Source organism: Microchirus variegatus (assembly GCF_963457635.1).
Source record: "Microchirus variegatus genome assembly, chromosome: 1".
In the NCBI taxonomy this organism is placed as follows: domain Eukaryota; kingdom Metazoa; phylum Chordata; class Actinopteri; order Pleuronectiformes; family Soleidae; genus Microchirus; species Microchirus variegatus.
The window spans coordinates 10,746,083-10,769,415 of record NC_139802.1 but is presented as its reverse complement, the minus strand read 5'-3'; the positions used below and the strand labels follow the sequence as shown (position 1 = coordinate 10,769,415).

General features: G+C 38.4%; 1 protein-coding gene across 1 annotated transcript in view; it reads right to left on the bottom strand.

The window, feature by feature from the left end:
- cobl (cordon-bleu WH2 repeat protein) overlaps positions 1-23,333 on the bottom strand; it is a 50,971-nt gene that overhangs the window by 15,761 nt on the left and 11,877 nt on the right. The window contains exons 3-9 of the mRNA XM_083889786.1: positions 20,854-21,042; positions 18,001-18,211; positions 15,498-15,726; positions 14,615-14,659; positions 13,804-13,892; positions 13,499-13,564; positions 10,237-10,398 (exon numbers count right to left, since the gene is read on the bottom strand). Of these exons, the coding sequence (XP_083745912.1) occupies positions 10,237-10,398; positions 13,499-13,564; positions 13,804-13,892; positions 14,615-14,659; positions 15,498-15,726; positions 18,001-18,211; positions 20,854-21,042 (991 nt within the window). The remainder of the gene's footprint in view (positions 1-10,236; positions 10,399-13,498; positions 13,565-13,803; positions 13,893-14,614; positions 14,660-15,497; positions 15,727-18,000; positions 18,212-20,853; positions 21,043-23,333) is intronic.

The following is a 23,333-nucleotide window of genomic DNA, read 5'->3' as shown; positions in this document are numbered from 1 at the left end:
ATACAGTTAATATGGTGCAGGGCTATATGGTACATACAGCAGCTATCATGCAGAATAACTTGAAATTCCAGGTTACTGATCACTTTAGAGGCTGGATTTACAGCCACGACGCAGCGCACTTATCTCAAAAAGATGTAATTTCTTCAGAGTGTGAGCAAACTACTATTGGTGGATATTGGTGATCCATCTTTTTTCCACATTTTCATGAACCAAATGATTACCCGATTAATTGAGAAAATATTAGACAGAGTAATTGATTATGAAAATATCTGTTAGTTCAGCCCTACTGATAATATTATTTTTCACCACAGAGGACATGTCCTGCTGCACGTAGCGCTACATCATGCAGGACAAGAAAAAAAAAAGCCTTTCTCCAGGCAAATTGGGTTCACACATGTGAACTCGGTGAACTTCCCAACCCCCCCCCCCTCCCCCCAAGTGGTTATCTTCCTCTTTCTGCTTCTTCCCTGACTGACTTGCCTGTGACAATGGATGTATGTTCGGATATGGTATGGTAGAAAAAGAGCCGTGGCATCATCGACACAAACAAACACACAGGCGCTTTTCTGTGTGACTGTATGAGCATAAAAACGTATTAACCACATGTGCACACACATGAGAAGGAACAGTATATCTAATATATCAGACTGAGCTGGAGTGTATGGATTAGTGGGTTCAGGGTTGCAGGGTTACGAGGGTTACTTTCATAGGCTTCTTGGCGCCATGACTGGGAACACAGCGTGTAGCCTGTTTAAGTATGGTAGAAAGTGTTTACTGATTTTTTTTTCCATTTGCACTACTTTTAACAAACTTCATGACTTCATCTGTGGATCTATGTGGTCGAGAGGACATGTACCACGTCAATAAATCTCTTTGGGTGTATGGCTTTTGAAAGGCCTCAAATGTGAGCAATAATACTTAAAAGTCAATATGAAAAATAAACATGGAACCAGTGAACTGAGGCGAGCACAGCCATGATATAGAGTCAAGTATTAAAGCAGGCAACAATGTTTTGTATTGGCTGGCGATGGTGGAGGGGACACTGGTACATTCCTGGCTAACGTGCATTACAAAAATCAAGACAAAGTAAATTAAAAGCCTGTGTATTTTTGGAAACAGTTGATAAAGTCAATTTTGGAGATTACAGAATAATGAGGTCAAAGTAAAAGGACTGAATAATGTTCTTGACCTTGGCATCAAACCAAAGTTCAGAGGTTAAATGTTACCATATTTCTAGCAGCCTCATTAAAATGATTTAGGAGGTGGAATTAACATCAACAAACCAGATTATCTCAGGTTTGTTATCAGTGAATTTAAGGGAGATATGTGCGATCCCTACTTTAATATCAAAGAAGCAGATTGTGAGATTTGCAGGGCTGCAAGAAAGAGATACAGGAGAGAAGTTGGAAGAAAGGAGCCTTGAGAGACACCACCTCTCAAAAGAGGTCACCTCCATGTACAGTTATTAATAGTATTAGTACCCATGATAAACTGTCTTGGTTCTATGAAGTGTTCTGAAATCTGCCTGGAAACTGTTGAAAAACTTTTTTAATCATGAAAGATATTAGTTGAGAAGATAGCCATAACCCTAGATAAAACAGATGGAGACCGCAGTTCATTAAGTTTATTTAATCAAACCAGTGTTCAAGGGGTATCTACGTCACAGGAGAAAAAAATGTTGTTACCAGCTCGTTTTCTTTCTCGGAAATTATAATTAATTGAAACTCGGTGGAGGAGGGGAATAGAAGTGATGGGAGTCTAAGTCTGGATTTGTTTAGCGGACCAAATTTTCAGGCGGCTCGGCATCATTAATTAGATTGAAAGGAACGTTGTTGTTGTGGTTGATTAACATCACTTGTTTCTAAAAAATATAATACGAAGAAAGGATGTACAGATGTCATTAGCCACCATCTAAATTATCAGACTTCCTTGTTTTCATTCCAGGGTGATTTTGTTTGTTTCTAAAGTAATTCATCTGACGAGCAAAGACAAGCACTTGATTACAACTGTTCAATGCTTGATTGTTCTTTACAGTGTTTTTGTCTACTAAATGAAATTAAAGACTGGTTGAAACCATTATTGCAAATCACATTTATTGTTTAATTAAGCCGAATACAAAATTAAATTAAATTGTAGTGCAGAGAATGAATCAAATGATTGCTCACATTTTTTGTCGACTTTATGTGAAACCAGATTCTCTGCCACTAATTGGACCTGATTAGTGGGAGACCTGAACATGAAACTGTTGAAATGTGTCAAAATGATCCTTAGGGTTAAATCCATAAAATTTTTCCTGATTTAATTTGGTGTTGTATTGGGTCATTAGAGAATGACTGACAAATTGGTTTGCATGGGTAGATGTTTAAGGGAATGTGGCTTTACACAAAAGTGTATTGAGCACCATGCCAAGACCGTCTGGTGTGTCCATTAAATTTTCCACTTTATGGTTTGAGAGACGAAAGGGCCCCATGTTGGAACATGTTGATCAGATAGGGCCACCCATGGAGGCTTCAACCTGTTGGCGTGACCATTCATCAGTTGTTTTCAAGGCCTCTCGATGGGTGAGGGGGCTTTGTAATGGGGCAACATTACAGCGCTAATGTGGAATGTGAAATGGAGTGTGCGCATACTGTATATACCAGTGTGCGTCTGTGAACGTCAGCATGCATGAGTACATCTTTGTATGCGTGTGTCTGCAGATGTATGTGCGTGTCAGAGATAATAATAGCGGGTGAACTGTCTCGGTGCTGTGAGGCCACCATGGTCAAAAACATCCCAACAGTAGGCTGAAGGACAGTTAAAGTGTGTGTTAGGGTTATTGTATGTTTTTGAGTATGTCAATGAACATGTCTGGCCGTGAATGTATGGTTAAAGTAGATGTTTAAAGTCTTGACAATGTAGCAGAGGGTAGAGGAAAGGCTAGCTGAGGATAGCGAGAGGCACATGGATGACCCATATCTATTGGCGTCAATTTTGTCCCACTAACCCACTGAAATCTTCATGTTTTCTTCACCTTTTCCCTCCATGTATTTATACAGTGATGTTCTTATGTCCAGTGGGTTCCTGGTAAGAGATTCGAGGAATCTTAATAAAATATTCTTATTTGCAATAGTAGTCTATAAAGTGAGGATTATAATCATATTCTGTGGTACATATTCAAAAACAATTGATGATACTTTATTTTTTTGATAAAATATACAGTCCTGGATTCCATTCACCTACTTGCTACAGTTAAAAGGAACCATAATCCACAAGATTAAATGCAGCCACAACCATTTTGAGACAGACACAAAAACTGGATTCAATTCATTTGTCGTTTGTCCCAACTGTCTTGGCTGGTGTCATGCATAATGTGTTTTGACAGCATCAAGTGCAAACAAATCCTGTCCCACATAGCCTGCATGGCAGGGTGACAAGTTCCCCTATTCCTGGCCCCTAACTCGCACTTTCACAATCTTCAAGGTCAATGCATAAGAATAGACAGCTTAATAGTGACAACCTTGAGTAGCATCATAACAGGCATACTTCTCACAGTTGTACACCCTTTGTGTATGTTACCAAGAAACTGGAAAGTTTTATTACTATTATTATTATCATTATTAACTATTATTATTATTTTGTTGTTATTATAATAATTACTTATTATTATCATTACATGTATTTGACCAGACATTCCTGCGGTTGTCTGTTTTGCAACAGAAATCTGCTTTATTCTTTATAGAAATGGAAGTTATCACCTAATTGGCACTACTTTATAATACTTTATGATTCCAGGGAACTATTATGCTTTATCGCGCTCGTTTTGCTGGACTTTATCTGTGTTGTTGGTTTATTGAGAAAAACAAAAAACATTCCTTGTATATGTTCACATGCTTGGTCTGCAGATGCACCACAAATAGAAATCATGCTCTTGGCAATTTCTAATAGAAGAATAAAGAAAATTGAAAGAACGGCACTGTTTAAAGTTTGTGAAAAGTTACTTTTTCTTTACAAGGCTTTCCATCCAAATACGCCTTGTTACGTTTTATGTAAATTAAAAACCTGGCCACTATTTACTGAAATATGTTAACAACGTAACTGGATGGACATTGATGAAGTAAAGTGCAAAACCTAACAAGAGCACCTGCTATTATCAGCTAAAGCTCAAACTAATGAAAATAGCAGCTCTCAAGGCAGAATGAAGTACAAGGACAAGGGATGAGTGGGCTGCCTGTTTTCTTACACAACAGAATTCTGATTTATTTATTTTTTTGGGCCCAAAGTGATTTAACAATAACTATTTGTTCCTTGAGAACACATGAAGAGACAGAGCAGAGCCAGGTCGCAGACAAGTCAACTTCCATTTCTGCATCCTTCCAAACCACCACTGACCTCTCACATGAGGAAAACCTAGTTTACATTCCTCCTCTCCGTCTTGGCACTGTTTTTCTTATTTTTACCCTCCTTTGTTATGTTCTCTTGTTCTCTCACGGACGCTTATCTGAGCGAGGCTAAGCCTATCTACCCACAAAAGACAACAGAGACTAACAGCGACGAAACCCAACAACAGTATGGTTGACCTTCTTTTGTTTATGTTGTCAAGTGGTTGCTGTATACTCTGGGTGAGGCGAGACAAGTCTGAAGGTGGTGTAAAAGAGGACAATGCAGAGGGTGTGCAGCAAATGAAAAGCTGATATCCAAAAGAATCAGAAAGGGAGAAAAGAAACGATAGATGGATGGATAGCAAAGAGGAGCCAAAGCAAAGAAATACACAAAGAAAAGCCCTGCAGAAAAAAATGTTGAACACAGATCCAGTAGCTATTTGTGTATTGTCTGGCTGATCGAACCAGAGCCGCACATCAGATCAGATTAATAATAGCTCCAGTTATAGGCAATTACAGGACTAATGGATGGCTGTGGAAAAACAAGCCTCCCTCTGCTGCCAACCCTCTTTTTTTCCACAAGTGACAGATCTTCGAGGGAAAATGATGCCAGCGTTATCAATAAAAATGCTACACAGATACAAAATTACTTTTTTTTTTTACAAAACAAACTCATTCATGCAACACAGAAAACTGCTTTTGACAGAAAGCTCAAGCTGCCATGATGCTTAATAACGGCATATACACAGACAAAATACTAAAGCTTTTACTCCTCAGTAAGACATTTAAAGTTTTCTCTTCACATATAAGAAACGCAGGGTGAGAGATGCAACACGTTCACAGCAGCAGGAGAATCTCCAGGATCAGAAGGTGGCGTCTGGCCTGAGCATGCATTCACTCACTGTGGATCCTCTGGAGTTTCCCCTGCCGTGTCCTCACATGAGCTCGCACCGACATTAACCAGAGATTATACCATAAGGAACCCAAGTATCTGCATGTTCTACACCGCAGAGTTTCTTGTGAGATGCAGAGACAAGGCAAGGGAGGATAAGGCAGAGGGCAGAAGTTTCATAAGTTCCCATTACATTTATTTGTTAAGAGAATCCCTGGTATTAAACTGTGCTTACTCTCTCTCAGCTGGATGCACGAATGAACCTTAACAGAAACATTGTTTGATCTGACTAATTTCTATGAGGGTCCATCTGAAGCAGCCCAACAGAGAAAATTACCATTTCCAAGTAACAAAATTATCAGCATGTACTCCACGCATGCAGCGTTAACTGTGTTGTGTTCTTCCTCAGTGAAGTTATTCTCTCTGCAACTTACACTATGTCACACTGGTATGATGTTATGCTGTTTATGAAGCTGATGCAGCTATCGCCATCTGGCCTACACAGCCCAGTGAAAATGCAAGCATTTACCTTATCAAAGTATACTGTGGGGAGATGAACTGCACTGTACTGCTTGTTGGATATACGGCTTAAGAATCTATATTTAAGGAGAGGTAATCCAGGTAAGAACATTGGTAAGGTTTTCATAGACTTACAAACAGCCTTCTTACTGCAACTGATCTTATTTCCCCCTCACCTTCTGCTCCTTAGTGCTGCTTGTCCTCCCTTTAACTTTTACCCTGATGTGTCCTTCTGAACAGTAAGGGTGGTGCCAACTAGATTTCATGCAGCAATTCATTTTGAAAAGAAAACCCGACACATGGACTGAAAAGCAAACAAAATACAAACTTGCAAGACCTGATGTTACCACTACTTCGACTCTGTGTGACTCAGTTTATCTCTTTTGCTCGTAATCCTCTCTCTTATTCTCTACTTCAGTTGCTCCGTCTCCATATTTTGCTCTTCTTGTGCACAGAATAACACTCATGAGGACAAGCGTGCATAAGAAGACTCAAGAAGCACCTTCTGTTACTGAGAAGTGAAGCAGAAGGCTTGGAATTATTTGAACTCACTTATCACAAGAGGTTATTGTAGACGTGGCTTCCTTTCCAAACCACAATAACAGCCTATCACTACTGGAAACCAACCCCTTACCCGCAAAAAAAAAAAAAAAACAAGTGTGCATTTCTCTGAACTCAGTGTTCCAAAACATAATTTACTTCAGTGCTGCTCTCATAAAGACAGACACAGATTGTTGATTTTTAAAGATAACGAAACAAAACTGCACATTTCTCTGACTCCATGGTGAACTCCAGTTTGTGAAAACATCTGATTCTCCTACAGTCAAAGAGGACTTTATAATCTTCCTGGAATAGTGTCATGTCTCTTCGGTGCTCTTGGTATTCCAAATCTCAATTCCGTATTATGGCAACCTGCCCCCCAGACACTGAAAAAGGTCAACAATCTTCTTTAATTACTACAAAACACATGGTCGACCAAAAAGAGTTTACATTACGGTTAAGTTTCAGGTATTTTGCTTCTCAAGAACTACTTGCAATATGTAGCCTATATCAAACTCAAAAGATTCATTAGAAACATAAACTCATCTTTAATTCTTATACCGCCAACATTAAAGAAAGTAAACCAAAAAGTGCACAAAGAAATTCTTTAAGCATTGTTTCCAGTTCTATGGTAAACTATTAGGAGCCTTCTAATGTTGTTGTTACCATATTCCAACTGCAATTTAATTACTAATTATCACTGCCTCTCCAAACACAATTTGAAGCATTCAGTTTCATTATTCCAATTTCATAATGCAAATAGCTTATATTACAATAACAGTGTCTATTACAGTGTCTTGTAAGTTGACCACCTAAGCTTGTTCAGCGCAGAGAGAGGTCGTGATGAGGAGAGTCGTCGTGTGAAGCTGTCCTCAGACAACCCGTTATTATGTGCCTAATCCTGTTCTCTTTTCCCATATGCAAAAACACATTTGCACTGGCTGAGCATGCTGCTGAATGAAATGACAGCAACATAAAGAACACAATAACAATAACTGCACAGTTAACGAACAATCTACCAGGGAGCTGGTCCACTTCCAACCCATCCCTTGAGGACAAACCTGTATCTGAACTATTCTTTTTTTTTTTTTGGAAGAGGTATAGCGTGACATCTCTTTTCACTGGAGCTTGTATTGGCTGAAGATGATGTGTTTCTGTACTGACAAGCAAAGTGTGCCAGTTTTTTTTCTATTATAATATCACCTCCAGCAACTGCAATGCCAAACTTCATGTGAAAGAACAACTTGGAATGGATTGTAATTTGATTTGATTTGACATGTACAATTGTTCCTACAGATTCCAAGTCATGCACCTCTATTTAACGCCAATGCCCCCTGGGATATTGCTCGAATAAGACCTGGCTGCTATGACACGGTTTAGTCTCATGAAACTAAATCTTTATTAATCATATTTGGAAAACAAACACAGGCCAAACATGCTGTTGTTCTTCAACCATCTGTCACCCCTGTTAATGTTGAATTAGTCAATATGCTGATATGAAAATTTAATTTTCCTGAGAATCACAGCTATTCCAGTGTTATCAACAGGTTAAATGTGTACATTACTTGTTGACCCAAGGCTGAGCGGTTTCTAAAAAACACACAGAACACACCAGCAACTTGTCCTCAGCAGGCAACACCAGAAAACGGAGAGGTGAAACATGAGGAGCCCGGCAGCAAAGTGTGACCTTGCAACGTGCATGAATACATGAGACTTTGTGAGCAGACGAGAAAACATTTCAGAGAAGGTGCATGAGCGAGATGGATGAATCTATTATTAGAAGGATTATCAAGTCCTGAAATGACCTTTCAAACTCCTGTTACGCATGGCTGCCCTTGTGACTCCCAGCAGTGTCTGAGGATTTTCAGTGACAAATGGGAAGATCAATTGCCATCTCCCTCTGTGAAATCACAATGTGCACAACTATAAATAATCCCAGCAGCTGCAAGAAGATGAGATTCTCAATGATCATAACAAGCAAAAAACACAAATCTATGTTTTTTGAAATTTAAATTAATTCTACATAGGAAAGTGGTGGAAGTGGTTGTTAATTTAGCCCTACAGTTTTAAACGTCTGAAAATTTAAATGGTTGGATCAAGTTCAAAAAACACTCCTCAAACTGAACTGCAGCCTCATCACTATGCTTGTGCTCGCGTGGGCTCACGTCAGCAGCAAACAAGGATCCTAGGCTCCTGCCAAAATGGTGACAGAGGAGACTTAAGTATTTTTCTCACGACAAGATGCACACTCATGAGGTAACTAAAGCAACACTGGCCAGCATCAGTCACCTTCCTGTTTGGCCAGACAGTCTGATTTTAATGAAACTTTCTTTAGCTTTTTATACTTTTGTGGGATTTTTATTTCCAGGTTTATGTTGCGCAGCACTGCAATTAAAATGTTCACATCGGGGCCGACATCTGTCCGTCTTTAGTGTGTATTGCTGCATTTATTATTTTTCCACTACACCTGAGACTTAAAGGGGTCATATTATGCTAAATCAACTTTTTAATAATTTAAATCCTTATATTTGGGACTCTGGAGGCCCTATCAGTCGGCAAAGTGTGAAAAAAGATGACATGCTCATGTTTTTGTGGTCCTCCTCAGTCTAAGTACAGGAGATAAAACACGCAACGTTGACTGTCTCGTAGAGCTCCAACAGTATCAGAAAACCAGAAGTCTATAAACCAGCATCTAAAATTTCTATTCTTGGCTCCACAGTGCAGCACAGAGTCCTACACAAAGCCTCAGAGGATTTATCTGTCCAGTGGATACATGTTATATATGACGGCAATGTGCCTGCTAGAGCCTGCAAATGATCACTTTTCCAAATGCTGACTGCTGTTAGCTCCCAGTAGCCTCTGTGGCTGATGTCATTTCCTGTCCCTTAAGTTTCGTTTTACTTTTTTTTTTAAGGTGGACCTAAAGAGATACTACTTAACAGAGCATTCTGAACAGGGCTGTTTTGGCAGAGTGATTGAATTGCTGTGGTGCTTCATCCCATACATGTTCATTAGGACACCAGGGAACTAGTTTAACTTGAAGAAATAGAGTATAATATGAACCTTTAAGGCTACATGCAGTAGTGTCTGTGTATGAGAAGGAGGGGGGATGCGATATCTAGACGGTCATTTGTTGATATTAGCAGACTCTATTGCTATGCAAACTACACTAACTCACTCACATCTCTTTGCTCAAGTATGTCTGACTCCAATTCCTACTAGTCAGTCTACAGGCAACCAGAGGCAACAGAGGATGTTATGAAAGGCCTCATTGTCAAGTTATGATCTGTTCCTTCAGTGGGATTAAAAAAAGATATCTTCTTAATCCCTTCAAGCTGAATAATTGCATTATAGAGTAATTAGTTTAAATAGAAGACAGCCTGTATACGGATATGCATGGACAGAAATAAATGATGATCCTTGCATTTGTGTGCATTATTTTGACAAAATGTGTTACTTTCAGATACACGATGACACACAGAATTCATGTTTACGAAGAATATTTCATGTTTATGAAGAATATCCGGCCACTGTGAAAATGTTTTCCATTTGCCATTGCTTAGGTCTCTGTAGTTAATTAAGTTTAAGAGGATAACACCAGTCTTCATGCCATCCTGAGAAGAAATTTCCTCTTGATAGCATGCTTCAAAAACACTAGCTCCTCCAAGTAAACAAAACTTATTATCACAGGGACAGAGGAAGGATGTTGGTTGCTAAACAACATTTTCCAGCATGCTGCCATAACACTATAATTAGACTGCAGGGAGCTGTTGCTCTAATGTAGACGATACAGTTCACTATGTCCTTGAGGTGCTGAAGCTCCGGTCAAAATACTCAGCTTTCTCATGTACGACATCAATGCACATTTCTAACTTTGACTGACAGACAAAAAAAAACTGTGCTCAACAGCTTTATCGCCCTCACCTGATAGGCCTCAAAGCTGTGTCCCGTGGTAGTTGCTGGGGCCTCAGGTGGTGCTGGGGCATGTCTCTTCTTGATGTCAGCCTTGGGAGACATCCCGGACATATTCATGACTGAGTGAGACTGGCCCAATGTGCTGGGGACTGCGGACACTTTTGACAGATCCTGTGGGTTAGCAAATTGTTTTATTATGAAAACAACATTTTAATCTTGGCTTATCCAAAATGGAAAAGACTGAATAGAACTTGTGGAGGGAGTTCAAAAAAAATAAAAAAATGTATGCATGATATACCTAAAAATATTATCATGCAGCCTTTATAAACTCTCAACTTTTCCCCATTATATCAGTAACGTATATATATTATATCTTAATATTTTGTATAGACAACTGTGTTAGTTTATTATGTGAACATAGACACAATATTCAGAATTAAACTATTGTTTATGCTAAAGAAATAGATAGTGATTCCTGCATGTTCACTCACAACTTGCCACGGTCTTTAAAATAATGATGTCTAAAAAACAGAGCTAACATTTGTAAATAAAAAAAACAATCCATTTAACCTTGAGATACAATCCAACAAAACATGCCAGCCGGTCTAGTTTGCCACTCACTTTCTCTAACCTTAATCCTAATCAGGCGTTACAGTAAATAATACCTAGTAAGTCTGACTTCGATTCATACAAAACAGAAAAATAGAAATGTGCAAAATGTACATTCGTTGCAAGTGAGAAAAAATATTAATACTGTGCAACCTTAAGTCGTAGCAGAAGGAAAAAAAACAACTGATAAAAATCTTAACCGTTGTTTCAAACTGTCCTGTAGGACAGTACAAGGGAGAGGTGGTGGGGTAGATTGTATGTGGAGGTTGGAAGAATCAAGAATCAAGAATGCATGTGATTTCCATCCTTTAAAAAGGAAGAATGTTTTTCACCTAACCAAAATATAGTGTTCACAGCAGAACATGTGTATGAACTCTCACAACAGCAAAAGAGGAAAATAGTAGGAAATCCACTTGAGCACAGTGTTCATTGTCAGTGAAATCGTATTTACTACTATCAACTTTTGACTTTTGGACAACTATTTTGATTTATAAATATTGGCCTTGGTGTTCGTTTGCTTCAGAATCAGCATTGGTCTACAACATGATCCTCTCTGACCATGTTAGTGTTTTAAGACCACACAGACACACAGTCGATTAGCCCCTAATGAACAATTAGAGATAAGAGGCTGGGCTTTTAGTGCTAATGTAGCCAAGGTGGGGTAACCTAATGCCTTCAGGCTGATAACACTGTATGTCCATAAGTGTGTGTGCGTGTGTGTGTGTGTGTCTCCTTGTGTGCACAAATGCATGTGTATAGTCTGATAACAGTCCCAGACTGAGAAACAATCATATCAGAGACAAAGAGCCCAGCTACATTAAAGCCTGCTGGACAGAGTGATATGGCAGAGAAATATCAGTATGAATAACTAGGGCTGCAAGCCGCTCTGAACGGGCCCTCATGACCCTGATGTGGGTGTGGATTGACTGCAATGGCCTTTGTGTGGCCCTAGAGAGAGAGGCCACCAATAATCTGGTATGCTAGAGTACAGTAAATGTAGACCACACCCTGAAAGCACCATGTGAATTTAACGATGTTTGTTACTGATTAAGTACTTCTTGTTGCCGGTAGGTAGCGAAATGACTAGCTTTGCAGGTTAAACCGATTGGCCCTGAAAAGAAGATGAAAAGGAAGAGTGGGTGTGAAAGCATGCTGCAGGCTATTCCTTCAAAAGAATTCACCGGATTAGCCAAAAACTCAGTAAAGATCGCAATTCCGCAGGTCAAATTTTCTTTTCACCAGGTTTGCGGACAGTTTTTCCCCACAACCTTCAGTTTTACATCCTTCAGATGTATTTGAAGGAAAATGTATTGTCATAAACCCTAACCCTAACACACAAAGAGGATGAAGAAAAATTGCTCTAAGATCTAGTTTAAAAAGGGAAGAAAAAAATATAATGGTGTCAGTGATTCAGCATGCAGACAACAAAGACATAAAAGGTGGACAAATTAAATAAGAGGACTTTGTTCTACAGAACACAAAACAGTAAAATGATCCAGAGTGGGCCAAGCAGTGTTTTTTTTTTCCAGTTAATACAATCAAATGTCATATTGAGCTGAGATGATCCACAGATGACTGGCTCAATCTAGGTTCATGGCTTCAAAATCAAGTTACCGTGATTGAGTTATGGATATAAAAGATAGACATGCTGCTTAATGCAGGACCTAACTGTCTGGTGGTTCAACATACAAGCACTATGAACACACACACACAATCAAATATATGTGTTTTCTTTGCGATTAAAAACCCAACTATTTCTAAGATGATCATGACTTGTTTTCCGATGCTGAAACTCGAAATTACCCTTTCAGTTGGTCTAGATTTGTAGATTTGTTGTGTGTCACAATGAAACAGTATGACTGTATTATCATGTATTATAGATTGGTAGGAATGAAAAGGGAGTGAGAAAGTGAGTTAGAACTGTGAGAACAACTTTTTTCAGACTACTCCCCAAGTCTAGCAAACCCATTATCAGACTACAGAGAAACCTTTTGGAGATGAATGCTGCCCTCTAGGGGACATCGGGGCATATAACTACTATCAACTGTTACAAGTTCATTGTTGTTAAATTGAAATGATGTATTCATTAACGATTTAATAAAAAACCATGAAACAGTAACTCTGTCATTTTTGCTGCCATTATTTATTGTCATCATGATTATTATTTATTTATTATTTATTTATTTTATTTTAAGTTTCTATTTTGAAAAACCATACAAAACACCAGTTTGTGTTATTTGTGTACAGTTTTTTTGTAACTTCTGGGAGAAGAAGGCAGCTAGCCTAAGCTTTTATTTATGCAAGTTATTTTTTGTACAGTAAGTAAGTTATACAAACTATATTGTTTTGATGCCACACTATGCATTGTATCAATTTTTGAGAATTTTTGAGAATCACATGAATCGAATTGGTTGAATCGAGAATCGATTTTGAATCGAATCGTGACCCTAAGAATCGGAATCGAATCCAAAGATTCACATCCCTAATTTTGACACTCATCCTCGACCCCTTAACAAAGCTGTATTAGTCACACTGTGGTGTAAAGAGAAGTGAAGATTTTATAGTGCAGTAGTTTTCCTTCATTGTGACACAACAACCAAAACAAATGCCACTTTCAATTCACGTATTACCTCTGGACATGTTACTTCATTGTAATACTTACATCCATTTGTGTGTCAGTATTTTGGAAAACATTATCATCACACTCATCCATGTCCGCAGAGGTTTTCTGCAAACAGAAAGCACAGCTAACATGCAGGATTCTACTGTTCAGGCATGCAGTTAGCCTGCCGCAGTTGTCAATTGGAATAAGAATCAATGGCACACACAATTCAAGGTTAGTTAGTATTACATAGCTTCCTTGATTCTGAAGTAACACTGTTGGTAAATTATCACAACTTGCAAAATAATAACAATCCTAAAAAAACAAAAACGAAAACTGTTACATATAGCATTTAGGAGTCTTACCTTGCTTTTTTTCCTGCTAAACTGGAAGATACCCAGGAAGCCTTTCTTCTCTGATGTACCCAAACTGGTGGTACTGGAGCAAATTGAGTCTTAAAAAAAAAGAGAGATAAAGAAGAGTTGGATATGATAGTGTCAGTGCCTTACTTTAAAAGTCAGGGAATTATAACCAAACTCAGAGACAGTTTATGAGGAGTTAGGTAGATGTGAGAGACAAATTATCTCTGCATGCATGTTAATAGGTGAACATCAAAATGTACACTTTATTCACATAACACTATCTAGCAGAATTATATAAAATCCAATTTAGTTGTTTCTCTTGTAAACCATAAACAATGTGACATTTGCAATTATATTTATAGTTTTCGACAGTTGTCATGAACTATCCTGTTTCCATAATGTACTGACTTTCATCAGCAGAGGGCGCTACAGCATTATTTTTCTCTAGACCTCGTCATCTCACCTCCACTTCTGCAAAAGCTGTGAACAAGAATGTGTCATGATAACACTGTTGGCTTGGGGACAGAGCGAGAAGGTCTTAAAAACATTTACAGCTACACTACAGGGTTATTAGGATTCTAAATAGGCAGAGTAAAGTTCAATTATTTCACATTGAAGTGATAAGGTGAGCACAAGTATTATACACAAACATTATGCATTATTTCTTTTCAGTCAGATTACTAACAAGCAAACAAGCATGTCCAGTGGACTACAAAAAAGAAGGTTAATAAGCAGTAAGTAGTGGAAGATTAAATGCTACATTTAAATGGAACGAACAAAAAAGGGGACAGACAGGGCTCTTCATGACTAATACCTGAGTAGTTAAGAGCAGGGGCAGAAGCCATTTTAGGCTGGAGAACTGGAAAATATGAAGGTTTAAAAATATATTTAGTCACATGTGGACAACTGAAAACCATTCCTTACAAGGTAGGCAGACTACTGACTACTGTACTTTTTAAATATATCATTGCATTAAACTATAGAGGAAAAACATTATAACAACCTTTAACAACACAAAATAAATACATTCCTCTGAATACATGTTCTTCATAATAACTGCAAAGGTTCATTGCCAAGATGTAACCCTTACACAACAGTATCTGACCATAAAGATGACATAATGCTTTAAGTCTCAATGCTAAAGTCCTTCCTCACCATAAACCACACGTCTTTCCTCACAGATCACATTCTCCATGACCAAACAGTATGGAAAATAACAATGGGCGTGGACTGTTACCATGTAAATAAACCATCAACAACAGATCCTACACCATCATTCAACTTCCTTCTTGATAAAGGACATTCACAAATGAGTCTACCTCTGGGTTTATTTATTTGAATATAGTGTCAGAAACAGGACAAGCATATACTTGCAAAAATTTTGATTTACGTTTAGTGTTTCGAATTTCTAAAATTCAAGGACCAAAACATGAAACACACATTTATATATATGTTAATGCCTTTGTTCAAGTCTAAAAACAAAACCTCACATTTAGAAATGATATTCAGACCCCATGGGAACCAGGCTAATAGAAGCATATGCTAATTGTTCTGGGGATGATTTAAACAGGTTGTAGGCTGACAAGTATGATATAGTATAAGTATAATGAGTTAATTAAATCTAAGGAATGTACCACAACCTTTAAAGATTAAAGAAACAAAAAGTATATGAATAGAATCAAGAGGTTGATGTTTACCTAAACTCTTGTCATGTACGTAGAGTTCCTTGATCCCCAGCTCCGTCAGAGATTTATCCAGTGGTAATTTTTGCCGACTGATGCCGTCCTTCAGGAGCAGAACATGTGAAGGATCAAACTCACACTTGTCACAGATGACTGGTGTCAGCGCCTCGAGTGGTACCAGCGGGTTGACCCGTAACACCGCCTTCTGGCTACCGTGGTAGTTCACCAGTAAACGAACGGTTTTCTGTTATCAACAGGAGAATGACACGTATTAGACATTTGCAGTATGTCTAAAAAAAAATGGATCAGGAAAAGGTTAATGAGAGCACACTGTAACTTGCAATCGTCAGAGGAATCTTCCAAAACAGGATGTTCTTCAAAAACCAAACCCTTTCTAGCAATGAACCAACAGTAAACAGATGAAAAGGAAAGATAGTAGACTTGATATAACAAATAAGACAAAGGCTTTGAGTCACAGACATGAAAAATAATATTAACATATAAACAGAAACTAAAATGACTTGCTTTTATGAACATCTCTGCTTTCTTTGGAGATTAATATCTGGTGGAACAACATGGACATTCAACAAATGTCAACTTTAAAATGGTGATAAGAGGAACAAAGAAAAAACTTCAGTAATGAGTAACTCCTGGTTAGCATTTTGCTGATGAGAGACAAACATTTAATGGACTTGAGATCATGTCTGTGTGATGCATGTGATCATTCACGTATAACTTCAACACTATTATTCCATAATGACGAGCTGACATATGTTCTACTCTGTATAGCAAGTTTCATAACAAAACAAACGCCCATGCACCCCTCTCAGTGAGTGGTTCTTCAGTGGCTTTTGTTTATCAGGCAAAATCAAAGTGGCATTCAAAGTTACTCCAAGGAAATACTGGAATGCACTCAGCACAGGCTTCTGACAAGGTCTACTAATTTTGCAGTTATACATTAGTTTCTTTAGTCAGTACAATTCATCACCACTGTGTATGTATGTACACATAAGTATTACCACACAGAAAAAATAGCCAGGTTGGTACACTTCCTTTGAAAGCATGAATGAACACAAGAAAGATTGTGCATTTAATGCTCACAGGTCAAATGGTCCCTCGCATAAGTCGGGCTGGTTGATTAGTGGTACAAGACAAGGGGACAAGCCAATATCAAGAGTTTTGAGAGTATGTATGCGACGTGTGCCAAATTTCACAACCCATCAGGGCAGGAGTTGGGTGAGGACAGTTGATATGCTTTAGAAAAATGATTAGACCGATAAACAGACGAGAAGAAGATAAAAGCAATAGCATGCAATATTTTGACGGACGTCATTACAGTCAGCAGATGATAGGAGTGGGGTTTGCCTCGAAGGTGATTAGCTTTGTTAAAGATCCACAACCACATTTGTTTATGCATCAAATGAAGTTGTATATCCAACCACATCCAATTTAAAACAGTGAGTTTTTGGAGTGGTATCATGGGGGGACCTTTGACTGCATTTAAACAGGACATATGGATGAGTATAATTGGGTGGATTCACTGGGTTGTGAATTGCAGCATAAAATAAGCTTTGATTAGTTATTGCAAGTGTACAGTTAAATGCAGTCCATTGGTTATTAAGAAGTTTAATATCACCGAAATCCCCAGGCTCTTATCTCTGCTGAATTTGACATGATGTTTTATTCCTGTTAAGACTTTATTCCTCATAAACCAATGAAAGGTACCAAGCTGCTGTTGCTTAAGGGTAATTTAATGTTCTGAAATCAACTGGTTAGGAAAATTATATGTGCATTCTAACTGCTGAGACTGAAGGTACAATGAGCAAAAAGGATGACTGACAGCAGTCTCTGAAATAACGTCAGCTTCTGGCCTGAGGCCAGGTAGGGTCAAAAAGAGAGAGAGAGCAACCAGTGAGCCCTGAGAAGAGCAGAGAAATAATGCATGGTAACTAAAGGTAAGACACTCATCAAATATTTAAACTGTAGGAGGAGAACAGAGGGGAGGCAGAGAAAAGGGGAGAGACAAAGTATAATAATCAGCAGAAAAAAACTTCAGAGAGGCAAAAAAACACATGACAAGAAATAGAAATATTGGGGGAAAGACAGAAGCACACTTCAGACTAAACCAGTACTGACTTCAACATCCTGCTTGCCCAGCTTGATCCCAACTGGCTTCCTACCTTAGCACGGGCCCTTATTGGTTTCACTGACGCTGCTTTCTGCCAGCAGTCAGAGGTAAAAGGTGAATTTGGAAGGGAAAGATATCATTTAGTATTATAAGGTTTTGTGGCATACATTAATCTACATCACTTCATGCAAAGCACAACTAAACATTGGGTGTATTGTGGCATTTTATGTATCATTATCATATTGGTTAGTTTAGTTTAGATTAGTCATGTGCTCTGGTACACATTGTTAAAAAAAAAGATAACGCACAAAATCCACGCCAAGAGCAATGAATCGCAGCAGGTTTAAATATGCTGTGACACATACAAAATACAAAGAACACTTGACTCACCTCTGGCACTTTGGGCGCTGGTCTGCGCACCACTTTGTCCTCCCAGACTTTCTCCTTGATGAAGACACAGGCTACATTCAGGGAGCCCAGTAGAGCATTGGGCTTGAATCCCAAAGAGTGGCCCTCTGGCGACAGCAGCTCCAGGGTGTGCAGTGCTGGGTTAAGGTGGAAGCGACTACACAACTCAACCAGCAGGTCCATCAGCGCCTTACTGATAGTGAGAGGAATAAAGCGAAGAAGGGGGGGAGAGAGAAAGTGAAAGAAGGGGTAAGGAGGAGGGTGAGAGGAAGAGGGAAGAGATGGGCAGTGAGGGAGAAAGAGAGGGGACAGGGAGAAGATCGGGTTACAGAGCCTGGCGAGCTTTGAGCTCCAGTAAGGAGAAAAGTAATTACTTCATACACAAACATACTCTCACCTGTCACTCTTAAAAAGAATGGCAGGTAAAAATATAAATCTCCTATTTTAACAGTCATACTTGTTACGTGGCACGAGCACTGATATAAAGATTAAAAATATGATTTTTGCCTTCCGTTTAAAAGACAAATTTGGTGTCCCTGGAAGTTGCTGTTTGGTTACCACCTTAAAGCGGTACATGGAAGACTCAGGTAAAGAGATAAGGAATTTCCTCAGAGCTGGTAATGTGCTGCATCATAATAAACAACCCTGTGTGTAGATATCGGGTACATTGTCCGTGGTAGTTTGAAGATGGCATCACACATGTCCTTTGTAATTGTAAACTGATTTGCCATTTTTCAAAGCAAACCCCACTCTGATGGTCAAGGGAAAAATATAGCGAAAGCAAGGCTTCTAGGAGACCAATATCAGATAATCTGGTCAAATGTCAGGTTGATATTTTATGACAGGTGATGAAACCAGTTAATTATGGTGTTAAACTTCTTCAAGAGCAGAACGCAACAAACACTTCTCACACACTAAACATTTGAAAATCTGAGTAAAACATCATTTATGAATTATAATGTTTTATCTCAACATAATGGCCCTTTGTTATATTGCTGTAAATTAACATCACCATTAAGTGTGTCACAAAGGCATGCTTATATACAACACACACAAAAAATGCAGTCTATATGGTAACAAATGAAAAAGTGATAAGGTACCGTTTTACTTATTTACAAAAGAAGGCAGAGTACTGATCATTTAATCTGTGGTTTATCGAGACGATAGGGTCCCATAACGTTGTGGCACTGCGGGGGTGGGGAGGCCTATAGTTGTACCTGTCAATCCTAAGATAATGAAGCCAAGAGATTGTCCAACTTTTTCTGGGAACGCCAGATCAGATGACAGAGCTCAGAGACACAATAGTACAAAGGACACTATTGACAATCACTAACAAATGGACACAGTCTGCAAAAAAAACCACAACAGTCTGCAGTCAACACATGTAGTGTCCTCTGCTATGTACCTTGGCTATTTTGTATTTCCATTTTGTATGTCACAACTTAATCACAGGAGATCTGAGGAGAGTCATTCACCGAGGTATTGAAGTACATTTCAGGTATTTCAGGTTACATTTTAACCTGAGCAAAGTTTCGTGCACTTTCCACCATATATTTGAGACTAGGCCGACACAATCATTGTGTCATTTCATTTCTAATTTGATGCACTTGTCCCGACATAAAAATGACTTACTGGGTTAGAATCTTAATCTTGAGATAAACATGACAGTAGTACAAAGAATCATTGGCAAAGCAAATATACCTAATAAAACTGTAGGGCTAATGGAATATCTTCATAGCTACAGTACATCAGTGATACATTTCTGCAAGTAAGGTTAAAATATTACAAGCTTAAAATTGATTCCAACTTAAATTTATTGTAAAAAAAAAAAAAAAAAAAAAAAGTTTTCTACAGCACAATCCTGTGTCTCCGCTTCATCTCATTCACAGGAGTTGAACTACTAAGTATCAGCTGTTTATGATAGGTGTGTTTATGAAACCTCGGCCATAATCTTATCCAATAGCACCAGTATTATCAAATGATCAGGCTATGTAAACAAAAACCATCTGACGCTAAAATGTAGTGTCATACATTCCAATCCCATAAATTACCTGAAAAAGGAATGCAGGTTCATGGTGGTGACCATTATTTGATTGTCTTATAAAAATGGCACAACAAAACACCAAAAAGACATCCCCCTGGCTTACATACAAACCACAGTTTAAAAAGGCGTTAAAATAGTTCTACAAAACACCAACTTTTCTGCAATATTGATAAGTAACAAGACAGTGGCAAAGCTTTTAATAAAATACAAACATCTGTGCTACTAAAAGAGCACCATGATTGTCTGTGATGGGGTGAGTAACTGATTTTCTGCCCCAAAGGACAGAGTCTCATTAGGGGCAAAGGACAGTGGCAAGACAGGCTTAATCTGTCGTCTCTGTGGAACAAAGCTTGTGCTGAGATTGGGAATGGGAAACCTTGGCACAGCAACCAAAACACACCCAGAAGAGTTCTGGTGTCAAGGTCGATTCATTTGTTTTCCTCATATTGTGCACCTAAACATAAATTACTCAACTCAACTTTTATTTTATAGAGCACACTGGCTGATCAAAGTGCTGTACAGAATGACGTCAATAAAAATAAGTAAAATAGGAACATAAAGAAACATAAAAACATAAAAACAAGCATATTACGTGCATAATAAAAGCACATAAAAGCAGACAGATCAACATGAATGAAACCCCAAGGAGAACAACCCCACCTTGCAGTGTATATATAGTTAAACTGTAAATGTTAATAAATATGTATGAATAGATGGACCTTTTTACAATTTGGACACAGCCACAATGCAAAAACAAGGTAAAACCATGTGTAAAACCCCTGTTCTCTAACCTGCCATCCTCAGTTACAGACGTCTGGTATCCCTGTGGAAGAGTTAGCTTGAAATCCACAGTGGGTCTTAGCATGTTCTCCTTGGCATCCATGCCTGATGTCCCTCCCCCATCAGGGTTTCTGAATATGTGCCGTGGAGCAGGTTGAGGGGCCCGAGGCGGAGGTGGAGCATGTGCCTTCATTCTCCTCCTGATCAGTGACAATAACAAAGAAAGATACACAACAGAGAATATTATTAACTTCACTGGCGTAGCAGTTTCCATCCAATATATCCAATGTGGTGCTTATTTGTACTTGGGCATCTTGCTTACAAGTCACGAATCAGTCATAGTGTAGTGAGCAGATATCATCAACATACCTTTTGCATTAGATATTTTTTTTCTTCACTTTTATTTTTTAATTCAAACTAATTCACTTATGTTGATAAATTTGGCCCAATTCTGTTTCTTGACTTCACTTTCAGATAAACAACAACAACAAATTATTGTTGTTATTACATCGAGAATAGCCTGACCAACAACTACTTCTTTGTCTTGCCTTTCATGCCTGAATAATAATAATAATAGAACAAGCATTCATTTATATCACTTCAAAGAATTATTACTTTTGCTAATTGCAAAAATATCCCTTGTTAAATGTAACTTTATGCCTAGGCAGTTTATATAACGACACAATCAGTCAGTGTTGCCTCCCTTGGTCTGACTAGTTTGCTACTACTGAAACCAATACATTATACTATTATTTGAAATCGTTTGTAGCACCAAACAACTCAATACATCAATTTCAAGGGTCAAAAGGTCTGAAATTGGCTTTAAAAAACAAAAACACGTACTATCCACACTCAAACCACAGATCATGGGTGGAGATGTACCAGATGTCAATGACACCCTAGCAATGAGGTGCTGCTCTATGCACATTTGAACTCAACGTAAATGGTACTTAGCCTGACAGAAACGGCCGATCAGACCGAAATCAAACACTCCATTCTCTTAACAATGACAAATAGCTTTTCTATATGCCTTTTAAGCACACAATCAATCCGTCTTCACAGTACAAATATTAACTGGAGATAACCGAATGTTTAAAAACATTCCACTCACGTCAAAAGCAGTCCTTGAGTTGATTAAGTGTACCAGAAGTGTTGAATATATCAGACTGTTTATAATCCAGTTCCAAGGAGTCACCTCTCTAATTGAGAGTGTGTGTGTGCATGTTGAGCATAATCCAGCTTCTTCAAGGTAACAACTCCTGCCCAGTTTATAAGCAAAGACAGCACAGCGGAAAAAGAACGCACGTGAACATAGCACAGAGAGCGGACTCTAACCTGCTTTAAGTTAACCATTAACAGTTACGTCCAATATCAACTACACACATGACCCACAGTGTCATTTGCTCATTATGCAATGTAGGGGCTGAGAATGGTTTTCAAGGAATACCTCATGAGGACTGACAGACTAGCTTATCAAATTCCATGACTGACAATGTCAGTGATCTAAAGTTTGAAAAATATGTACAATTTACTCACAAATCTATAAAGAGAAGAAAGGGGAATGTTCACGACCAGCTTAGAAATATGTGTGTGTGTATGTGTGTGTGTGAGAGTTTTGTTTTCCTCCAGGGAGTCTGTGTCTTTGTAGGTAAAAGGAACTGGGATCAGTGGATTTGAAGGACTGGGCCCCAGCCAGGTTTCACAGAGTTGGCTAGTATCCTTCTCTCCATCTCACTTGCTGTTTGTCTCACCATATAATTTCACTCTCTTGCTCTCACTCTCTATCACTCTCTTTTTCGCTTTCTCTCTCACACACACACACACAATGACTCCTTTTGGGAAAGCTCCCTCTCCCACAGAGTTAGGAAAAAATAAAAAAGTGAAAAACACACAACAGCAGGGGTGGTGGTAAGTGGTGAACTGCTACAGGGGCAGAATTACAAATGGCATCCTAAACACACGCACACGCGCACACGCGCACACGCACACACGCACACACGGTTACTAATGGACCTTTCAGAACCACTCAGCTCTTTTCACTTGACTAAACAGCATTAACAAGGTCAGGGTATGTTTCTTTCACTATACTGAGCTGACATTTAAATTAATGTGTCAAACAATTAGCACAAGTAAAAGTAAAAAAAATAAAATAAAAAAAAATATTTATTCCACCAATAATTAAAGGGAACATACACTTATATCGAGCACTTATCACATATGTAGTGCAAGACTCATGTGCTTATCTGCAAATCTTACCCCAAAATATAGTGTTGACTAAGATGGATAACGGCTTCATGAATATAATTTTCTTCAATCATAATGCCAGTATAGAAGTATAAACATATATAACCCCTTTGAATGATTTACCACACGTGTAAAATAGTTCTTTGTTTCACAGTTATTTGTTGTTTTACCCTGATAAAATAGTCTTCTTTAAATGTGTTTAATCATTTGACATTTATCATATATACAAGTGCATTATCACCTGTAA